This window comes from Sinohyriopsis cumingii, chromosome 4, assembly GCF_028554795.1.
Source record: "Sinohyriopsis cumingii isolate HCF-2022 chromosome 4, ASM2855479v2, whole genome shotgun sequence".
Classification (NCBI taxonomy): Eukaryota; Metazoa; Mollusca; class Bivalvia; order Unionida; family Unionidae; genus Sinohyriopsis; species Sinohyriopsis cumingii.
The window spans coordinates 92172981-92184813 of record NC_142964.1 but is presented as its reverse complement, the minus strand read 5'-3'; the positions used below and the strand labels follow the sequence as shown (position 1 = coordinate 92184813).

Sequence of the window (11833 nt, the reverse complement as noted above, 5' to 3'; positions counted from 1 at the left end):
GAGATAATTGTCTTGATGTCGAAGTGACAAATTATTAGAAAGTCATGACTTAAGTCATATAGATTGGTATATTTTTTTCCCTTTATATTGTCAAATTTATACAAAATGAATAAATAAACTGAGCGTTTGAATTGATCAGTAACAGGGTTATGAGAGCTTTAATACTTTAATAGTTAATGATCTCAGTGGACAATAAAACAAATGGCTCTATGGTCCTAATGGGAAATTCTTCAGGCCATCTGAAATATGGCATTATTACCAATGACAGGAAATGCATGTAGGTTATCTAATGTGATTCTGAAGGTATAATCCTCTAAGAGATAAAGTTTAGAAGCGAAATTGTTACACAACTTAATACCTTTGTTGAAGGACTTATGGCAGAAAACCAATTAAGGCATACAAAAATAAAACGTCCTACTTATGCAGCAATGTTGTATTTCTTTTAGGGTTCGTGCTACCAGAAACGCAAAGAAACCTCTTGGAGAAGATATTGACTTTCTGCTGGGTTGAATATCGTGGTCTTTTTTCATAGCAATCACTGCACAATCAACAAATTAATATTTGGTCCAGGGACAGGGAGACTATTATTCTTTACTAAAAATTATGAATAGTTCAGAACCGTATCCCGACCGTGGAACATATTGCATGCAGGAGCATGAAATTTTAAAAATACTAGAGTGTAATCAACTAAGGTTTGAGGCAGTACGTATATAAGGACGATTCCAGACATAGCACACCAACTATCGTCGACTTCAAATAGGTTACCTAAATGATATGTAGAAAGGTAATTTTTTTTTTGTCTACAGAAAGCGCTAGGTTGTCAATTGTCCAAATAAGTCTCTTACGTCATATACATTATTATCTGTGAATATACCATAATGACTGTATGTCATTGGACACGAACAAATAATTATTTTTTCCGTGTCCCCAGATTTATATGCATTTAATAATTATAGCATTTTCGGTGTCCCAATACTTATAGACGTACAAACAAAAAGTCAAGACAAAATCGGCAAGATCGCCATTCTGAGCTAGTGACCAACTCTTGTTCAACTACTACAGCAATAAACTGTTATAAACTACTATGATTGTTTCTATGCTATTGTTTTGCATGTACCTATTTTCCGATTTTTCCAACATGAAATAAAAGAAAGGTCAACAAAATCGTCAATAAGTTCAGGGGAGCTTAGAGTTTACCAGGCGATGGTACTGTATAGAGTGTACAGAAGAGTACCCACTAGTGCAAATTGTATATCCTTGTCTATTCCCAAGAATACTAAATGCAGTTTTGCTTTATTTATAGTTATTACCAAATCTCATTCTCCCAAATCACATCTAAAAAAATGCGTCAATTGCTATTTTATTTAATTTGACATACGCGCTCAAGAATTACCGTTTTTCAGCGATATAAGCGATCCAGTTTAAGAGATGTAAATCATATGAAATGACAAATCATCTTTAATTATCCAAGTCGCATAACCAGCATACAGTATATTCATATAACCGATCATCATTGATACATTTTAGTGTTGTGTTTCGGCTTATCGTAACACATATTCCACCTTTGAATTTGGACAGCTGGTTGTTTCGGCGTTTCCTTGTCTTTATAATTGGCATATTTGTCTTTTATTTCTCACAACAGACCAGGTAATTGTTTGAACCATGAAACTGATTTGTGAAAAGGTGGATTTTCGTCTGACAGCAATAACGGTAAACCGTTTGTACTACAACATTAATCCACACGAACTAACTGTTGTAAAATCTGAAGTGGCTTCAGCAGGATGAGATGCCCTTTATACTAGAGGTAGTAAATTATTTAGCCCCCCACCACCACCACCACCACCACAACCAATTGTATCGGACTGCCTCACCATAGACTACCATTGCCAATCATTTAAGGTATGAACACTTGCTCGGTTGAGTAGCGCGATTACCGGGTCCAAGTAAACGGGTACTTATTTAGGGTCGCGTGCATCAAATCAAACTACGACGGAGTGTTTAAGATATTACAGTTATATTCAGAGCATTATTTCGGAAACTTCTTTATCGTATTTGGAGGTAATATTAAAGTTTAGCGCAATTGTGCCACTAATTCGAGACCAAGGGATGTACTTTATTCAGTACAAGTCAAAATCGTCAATGTACACGCGGTTACGCCGTGATGTAAACATGTTAACTAAATGGTAGGTATTTACATTTTCAAGGCAAATAAAAACATAACTACTGGTGCATTGATACAATATTCTAATGCAATATTGCTTAAACAAACAATAATAAACTGAATATAAAAAGATAGGTTACTGTTGAAAATGCTTACAACAACTCGCTAGTACTCAACTCTTGTCATCCATCAAATTATATACATTTAAATTCGGTAGAAATAATAAGGAAACAGAAGAAAATTTAATATATTTAATGACTTTTCAAACAAATTATGAAGGTGTCCCAAGACTTATGGTACATGAAAAATTGTTTTAATTTTGTGTCCCAACATTTATAGGTCATAAAAAATTACTTTTGAAAAACAAATTGCGTGTCCCAAGACTTATATTGTCCTAACCACATACAGTCATTACGGGTATGCAATATTCACTCCTTCGAGTTGGTTAAGATTGAAACAGTAGGTAAACCCTATGTATGTTGTGTTCATTCAGCACACATAGCCATTGCAACATTTATTGACCGGTTTGTCTTACACATTTGTTCCACAGCATTCAGGTTGAGACCCAAACCGAGGCTGAATTGTGCCAGTGCAGCACATGAAAGAGATGGGATCATATACTCTTGTTCCACAACATTCAGGCTGTGACCCAAACCGAGGCTGAATTGTGCCAGAGCAGCACATGAAAGAGATGGCATCATATCCTCTCGTTCCACAACATTCAGGTCGAGACCCAGATCGAGGTTGAATTGTGCCAGAGCAGCACACGGAAGAATTGGCATCATATCCTCTATTTCCACAACATTCAGGTTGAGACCCAGACCGAGGCTGAATTATGTCAAAACAGCACATTGAAGAATTGGCATCATATCCACTTGCTCCACAACATTCAGGCTGAGACCCTGACCGAGGCTGAATTGTGCCAGAGCAGCACATGGAAGAGTTGGCATCATATCCTCTAGTTCCACAACATTCAGGTCGAGACCCAAACCGAGTAACAATTGTGCCTGAACAACACATAGAAGAATTGGCATCATATCCTTTGTCACCACAACAATCAGGTTGAGACCCAGACCGAGGCTGAATTGTGTTAGAGCAGCACATGGAAGAGTTGGTATCATATTCTCTTGCTCCACAGCATTCAGAATAAGAGCCAGAACGAGGTTGAATTATGCCAGAGCAGCATATGGAAGAATTGGCATCATATCCTCTTCTTCCACAACATTCAGGCTCAGATCCAGACAGAGGCTGAATTGTGTCAGAGCAGCACATGGAAGAGTTTCCATCATATTCTCGTGATCCACAACATTCAGGTTGAGACCCAGACCGAGTACGAATTCTGCCAGAGCAGCATATGGAAGAGTTGGAATCATATGCTCTTGTTCCACAACATTCAAACTGAGACCCATACCGAGGCTGAATTATGCCAGAACAACACATGGAAGAGTTGGCGTCATATACTCTTCTTTCACAACATTCAGGTTGAGACCCTGATCGAGGATGAATTGTGCCAGAGCAGCATATTGAAGAGTTGGTGTCATACACTCTTCTTTCACAACATTCAGGATTAGACCCTGACCGAGGATGAATTGTGCCAGAGCAGCAAATGGAAGAGTTGGCATCGTATTCTCTTGATCCACAGCAGTTAGTTTGAGACCGATATCGAGGAAGAATTGTGTCCGAGCAGCATATCGAAGAGTTGGAATCAAATCCTCTAGTTCCACAACATTCAGGTTGAGACCCTAACCGAGGTTGAATTGTGCCAAAACAGCACATGGAAGAGTTTGCGTCATATACTCTTGTTTCGCAACATTCAGGTTGAGACCCAAACCGAGGCTGAATTGTGCCAGAGCAGCACATTGAAGAGTTGGCAGTATATACTCTTGTTCCACAAGCTGCAGGTTGAGGCACAGACCGAGGCTGAATTGTGCCAAAGCAGCACAAGGAAGAGTTTGCGTCATATACTCTTGTTACGCAACATTCAGGTTGAGACCCAAACCGAGGCTGTATTGTGCCAGAACAGCACATGGAAGAGTTGGCATTATATCCTTTTGTTCCACAACATGCAGGTTGAGACCATGACCGAGGCTGTATTGTGCCAGAGCAGCACATGGAAGAGTTGGCATCATATCCCCTTGTGCCGCAACATGCAGGTTGAGACCCTGAGCGAGATTGAATTGTGCCAGAGCAGCACATGGAAGAGTTTGCATCATGTCCTCTTGTTTCACAACATTCAGGTTGAGACCCATACCTAGGCTGAATTGTGCCAAAACAGCACATGGAAGAGTTGTTATCATATCCTCTTGTTCCACAACATGCAGGTTGAGACCCAGACCGAGGTTGAATTGTGCCAGTGCAGCAGATGGAAGAATTCGCGTCATATCCTCTTGTTCCACAACATGCAGGTTGCAACCCAGACCGAGGCTGAATTGCGTCAGAGCAGCACATAGATGAGTTGGCATCATATCCCCTTCTTCCACAACATTCAGGTTGAGACCCAGACCGAGGCTGAATTGTGCCCGAACAGCACATGGAAGAGTTGGCATCATATCCTCTTGTTCCACAGCATGCAGGTTGAGACCAAGACCGCGGGTGAATGATGCCATTGCAGCACATGGAAGAGTTGGCATTATATCCTCTTGTTCCACAACATTCAGGTTTAGACCCTAGCCGAGGCTGAATTGTGTCCGAACAGCATATGGAAGAGTTGGCATCATATCCTCTTGTTCCACAACATTCAGGTTGTAAACCAGACCGAGGCTGAATTGTGCCAGTGCAGCACATAGAAGAACTGGCATCATATCCTCTTCTTCCACAACATTCAGGTTGAGACCCGGACTGATTCTGAATTGTGCCAGAGCAGCACATGGAAGAATTGGCGTCATATTCTCTTGTTCCACAACATTCAGGTTGAGATCCAGACAGAGGCTGAATTGTGTCGGAGCAGCACATGGAAGAGTTGGCATCATATCCTCTTGTTCCACAACATTCCGGTTGAGACCCCGACCGAGGGCGAAGTGTACCAGAGCAGCACATAGAAGAGTTGGCATCATACCCTATTCTTAGACAACATTCAGGTTGAGACCCAGACCTAGGCTGAATTATGACATCGCAGCAGATGGAAGAACTTGCATCATATCCTCTTGTTCCACAACATTCAGGTTGAGACCCAGACCGAGGCCGAATTGTGCCAGAGCAGCACATGGAGGAGCTGACGTTATATTCTCTTGATCCACAACATTCAGTCTGAGACCCAGACCGAGGCCGAATTGTGCCAGAGCAGCAAATTGAAGATGCAGGATTATATATTTTATTTCCGCACATACCTACAAATAAGATAGGAGAATATTTTCTAAAAGTTTCTATTTGGTAAAATAATTTATATGCAAAACAGTCAATTTAAAACATATAAGCCAAGAAATAAAAAATATAAGCACGTCAACTAAGGTTGTTTCCGACGGAAACATGGTACATTTAATAATTTACTTCAATAGTTGAGGAAATTTATTTTTCTGTTCAAAAGGGTTAATAGGGATACGCAGTAAGTTGTATTATGCCGAACGTCTATTGCTTTTTTAGTATTTTACTGTATTGTTCAGTTGCAAAGTATAAATTGTAAATACGTTGGATGGAGTTTATGATAAACGAAAACGAAATACGACTTATGAATCTCTTGTAGCTAACGCAAAACTAATCATTGGTAATTACTACACAGTAAAGGTACATTTTGTGTTACTCCTATGGCAGTCTGAAAATCGTTCAAATAATCGAATGTGTTTTCTATATGAAAGTAATTAAAACTTCGTGTTTACTATTGGAAATGTTATTTACTTTAATATAATGTGTGCACGTATTTAATAGGGACAATAGTCATCCATCTCTGCATCTGCATATTAAGCAAAATGGAATAATATATTGCAGGAAAAAATCTAAAATAACACGCACTGACCCGGATTAAATATTCTATTATATTTGAATGCATTGCTTTAAGATTCTGCATCTGTATCATGTATTTCGGTTAAACAATTCAACAATGGACACATAAAGCAAAAGAATGAGTAATTTCAATTTCTACTAACCTTTCATAGATTACCAGAGACTTACATCTGCTTTATATTCCACCTGGCTTGTTTTGTATAGTTCCATTTCTTAAATTTAAACCTTTCATAGATTACCAGAGATTTACATCTGCTTTATATTCCACCTGGCTTGTTTTGTATAGTTTTATTTCTTAAATTTAAACCTTTCATAGATTACCAGAGATTTACATCTCATTTATATTTCACCTGGCTTGTTTTGTATAGTTTTATTTCTTAAATTTAAACTGCTACACACCTATAATTGTTTCAGAGCGACAAAATAATTTGTGTTGAAACCATATTTGACTTTAAAACTATAAACAAACATTGATAGTTTCCTGATCTGAAAATATATCCCCAGTTTAGATTGCATTATATTCAATCCATTTCCTATTGAAAACTTGCACCCTAGTTAACTAGTAAAAGTCAGTACATCCACAAATTTGTTTTTACAGGATCTTCTCGTGTTTGAGGTAATTTTTTCTTTATGAGCGAATTTTAAGTCAGTGATTCGTCCCACCATCAATATTTTGTTTTTGTGGATAATTGTTTCACTTGTGTGGATAATGGCACCGTCTTTATGAATAACTGGATATTTATAATTTCATTTGCATTTTTGATTAATTATATAATTGTTTTATTCTCATTATTTTTAATGTTGAGATGGCAGAATTATCTTGTCATTTTCTCCTCCTCATGAACCCGTTTCACTCTGCATCAAATATTACTTTCTCGAAGGTTTTTCATTTCTCAGATAGTTCCCGAATGACGTCATCAGCCGCCATATTTGTGGTCAGCGGGCAGATTTACAGTTGACTTTATATGGATTTTGGAAGTTGAAATAACTTCATTGAATCTCAAGATACTTTAACATAACTTATATACATAAACAGAACGCAAAGCAAGATTTATGTTGGTATCTATATTTGTGATTTGCATGTTGACTTTGCTTCAGAGTGCCTTGTTAAAAATGGTAAATTTTGGTGATCGCATATAGGTAAAACTGCTAGGTTTCCAATCGTCCAGCTATAATGAGTATAATATCGTCTGCTAGTGAACTTATCGGGAAGCATCTATTTTTAAAATCGCTTCTAACGGTTCTAACTAAAGGCCTTATAGAACCAACATATGAGGACTCTATTTCTTGTACAAGTTTCTCTTATAAATGAAGTAGATGAAAAGGTTTATCCAGAAATTTCCATCAGCAATGTATCTAGAAAAAAAATCTGAATTTTACACATATTCAGTTGAAGTGTATTGTAATTTTATTCTCTTAATAGAATTTTTGATTTCATAAATTCTTTAATCGTTCCGAAAACTATTATTAAATTTTCACAAAATGTTTTTCAAAATCATTACAAAAACACATTTACTAATATTATGTAGAGGCCAGGCTGGTAATATGGTACAATTGTCATGTTTCCTACGTCAGGCGTAATAAATTGAGACACAAGAAAGAAATCAAATTTAACTTACTTGATAAACACTTTTTTACATGTATATCTCCTTAGTTCCGAATTCAATGCCCAGCAAGACCAAAACTTAAATTGATACTTAATATATTTCTAGCATTATTTCTGTTTACCTTTCTGTGATTATATTAATCTAATGCTGAATCTTGAACCAAGTTAAAGACCACATTTATTATAATAGATATTTTCTCAATAATATTTCAATATCATGTTTATTGTTTCAAAATTTGGAACGATCAATAGTTTGCCAATTACATAATTAAATACGAGTTCCTTCATCCATTTTAATAAATAATGCAATCACATTATCATCCTCAACATTTTGATATTAATTTATATCATATCCAAACTTGTTATCAAATATAATACAAACTCATTGAGAATTTGACCTGAATCAAAAGGAAATAAGTAAATAATACCATTATCCTATACTATTTGAAATGTTATTCTCAGTGAAATGTGGATCTTGACTTCAATTCCATTTGTGGAATAATTTAACCACAGATTCTGCTCCTTTGAAGAATTGAATGCTTTAAGACACATTGGTACATATGTATTTAAACATCAAAGTCATATATGTAACTGTAAATAAAGTTTTAGAACGCATACCACTTTCATACCTCTTCATCAAACTATGGAGTAAAGGACAAAAAGTTCCCCAAGAGCTGTTCTGCGTTTGGTTCAATTTTGCATCCTTATGATTTTAGATGCTGTTTGCGTTTTGAACTACATCTGTAGCTGTGCATTTTCAGTTGATTTCGTTTGCTTTTAAAAAGTCATGTTGCATCCAAACAGCATGCCAAAGTTTAAAATTTCCTTGTTTGATGTGAATAAATTATTCACTTTGATATTTACATATTTATGTTCACACTTAACACAAACTTAAGAATATTGTATCTGCATATATTTTTTAATGTCGTTTTCATAGATGAGAATATAGTACATGCTCTGTAAAAAGTAATTTTCAAGGATATATATATATATATATATATATATATATATATATATATATATATATATATATATATATATATATATATATATATATATATATATATATATATATATATATATTCTTAAATACAGATGCCCACAGTATGAATTTTTAATATGGAAATTTGCAATTTTATGAATCAAATCATTCCCTTTTATCATGCCATTATAACATCCGGCTCCAATGAATTATTTATAAAAAGGAATTCTAGCAAAATTAAAAACATTAATTTACTGTCATCCAACACAAATATTTAAAAACAGGAATTCTAGTAAAATTAAAAGCAGTAATTTATGCTGATCCAACAAAACCTCTGCGTTTTGTAGATTTTTATGTTTTTATTTGCTCTCATCAATTTAGACCTTTTTGTATTGATACACTTGTTTCTCATAATATATTTTGTGGTTTTCTTTGGTACTTTGGTTTATTTATTGATTTTTGTGTGTTTTTGCTTGACTTATTTCTGAATTTTTCTTCCGGCATATATGTGCAGACACCATGAATTGAATATGAAAATTTGCCAATTTACAAATCAAATCTTTACCGTCTGACCGTGCTTTTCTAACATCCGGGTTCAACGAATTCTATAAACAAGGAATTCTACTAAAATTAAAAAGAATAACTTACTGTCGATAGGACCAATTATTACAGATATGGTCCATGAGCAAAGACCACACAGTAGCAGTAATGGAGATTTCCACATTCCTTGGGTTTCTTCCAGTGAGTATTCGAAAACTTGGATCCTGAAACTAAACAGATATAACGTGCAAACTGTATAACCAAAATATCTGAAACATCGCTGCAGCTTGACCTGCGACCTTTGTAAAATAAATCATTAATCGAGAGTGAAAGCAATTGGAATTATCCCATTAAAACATACAGTGTTTTCGAAATAATCTGTTCTTAAGCAGAGGGAGTGACTGTCAGTCGTAAGCCACCATCTTATTGCAATGATTACGGTAGGCATTGCTATTTGGCACTAAATTGTCGTTTATTGTGCACGTTGCCATGCAATTTTGCTTGCTTTTGACATCTTGATAAAACCTCACCGCACATTACATAATCTACTGTAATGCAAAACAGTACACAGTAATCAGCTGTTTTAAAGGATGGCCCGAAACTGCACCATAAAGCATGACCCATTCCTAATCTTGTGTTTGCATCCTATCTCCGTAAAATAATTGTATCTATATATAATCTAACATCCAATCATGCGTGGAAGCTTAAAACGAATCAACAATACTATTTATGCCATATTTATTTTAAGAGCTGAATATTTAAAGTCTATTTGAAATATTTAAGTAGTATGAAAAGAATGATAATTAATGGAGTTAAATTATGGTGATAATGGTGTCCAATTTAAGTCAATAACGCATCGCGTGACACTTAAATAATTCTATAACATTTTGTATACAGACTTGAAGCAGTGTAAATAAATATAGAGTTATACGTAATAATACAAGAAAGAACCATTGACACTAATCAATAATCCATTGTCCGGCAATACAAAGTGAAATCGTTTTTAAAAGTTGAGATACTGAACATAAGATTTTTTCTGCACATGTTGCATGAAAAAGGAAGACATTTCGGATTGCCATAAACACGTGGAAGGCAGATACTAATGCAAGGTATGGTGGTATGTATTGACCAAAAGAGCATGCTATGTGAAACAAAATAATACCATTGTAATGTCCGCTTTTTAATAATAATGGTAATAATAATAGTAAGAAGAAGAAGAAGAAGTAACGTGATAATAGTGACAAACATTATGGTGATCCCGAAGCCGAGCAGAGAGGAATATATATATATATATATATATATATATATATATATATATATATATATATATATATATATATATATATATATATATATATATATATATATATATATATATATAGACAGCTCTTGCGCCCATGACCATCAAACTAATTGCTAATTTCATTTGTTTTCGTGTCAATATTTGTGTATCGTATATAAGTCTCGATTGTCACATTCTAGTTCTATCATAATAAACTGTTGGAGAAATTCAAGGCGTACTTCAGTTATATTCAATAATGTAATCTTCTTTTATGCCAAATTTCCTACTTGACCATAGTAAAATATGGTCTTGAAAGTTGATATGTAACTTGAGATTTGCCCAATCTCGTGCATAAATTGGCAGGATCGAAAGTCACTTTAAGTGGCCATAAGAAATTATTTTATAAACCTTTTTCTAACTTGATTTATTGACAACATTCTGTCTATTCTCTAACTTTTCACTCGCCATTGCGCTTGTCTGGGTTTCGTAGTTTAACAGAGTTGCAGATTATTACATAGTTAAACATGATACTAATAAAACGGGATACTAAGGTTAGTTATTACATACCTTTGGCACATATTTATTTTTGCCATACCGGCCTTAGATTTACTATTACCAACTGAATATTAAAGCTACAGCCTTAAATAATTCATAACGTCTTAACTCATTTATGATACGCATTCAACATCATTCATAATCTGCAGGTTAAGTATGAAAAGACTACTAAGAAACCTTCAACAAACAAACTTTAGCAATTAATCTGGTTAATAATTGGACATATATATCAGCAGCTTCACTACCAAAACAGCATAGAAATTAAAACTAGGCATGACCGATCCAGTCTTGTTTATGCTGGCTTAGACTGAATTGATTTTTATTTATTTGTGACATGAGATACAGATAGGTTTTTCTTAAATAATGACATTAAACCAAATATGACCGTTCTACTGTTGTGTAAAGTTTAGAAATCGTATGATTTAAAAGATCTAGAACCATTATATTTAAAATATTGCAAGGAAGGAAGAAAAGCAAAACAGATAAGGCCGTTCCGTTCCAATCCTATGATCTTGCCGGATTCGATTAAAGAGTGGCATGTGATATAGAGGTGATCAGCTTAGGAAACGTAGTTAATTTGGAAATATAAACATGGTGCGTTAAATATTGCAACCTTACGTACATGCTGATAACTCTAGATGATTTATTGTCACTTCCTATTGAATCTTGTGGTGAAGTCCAAACATGAATGAATAATGTAAGAATGGGTTTCTTCTTAATTCGAGCCATGCATTTATTTGAATAAAAAAATCTTATTTCTAAGACAACATG

The 11833-nt window shown here is 35.0% G+C and overlaps 1 protein-coding gene across 1 annotated transcript; it reads right to left on the bottom strand.

Moving 5' to 3' along the window:
- Positions 1–2398: 2398 nt before the first annotated feature.
- Positions 2399–9451, bottom strand: LOC149801674 (uncharacterized). Its single transcript, XM_089955948.1, has 2 exons — positions 9334–9451; positions 2399–5487 (listed from the first exon to the last, which is right to left on the bottom strand). Exons 1-2 carry the CDS (start codon positions 9407–9409, stop codon positions 2693–2695), a joined length of 2871 nt encoding a protein of 956 aa, XP_089812074.1. The 5' UTR covers positions 9410–9451; the 3' UTR covers positions 2399–2692.
- Between the last annotated feature and the right edge of the window lie 2382 nt (positions 9452–11833).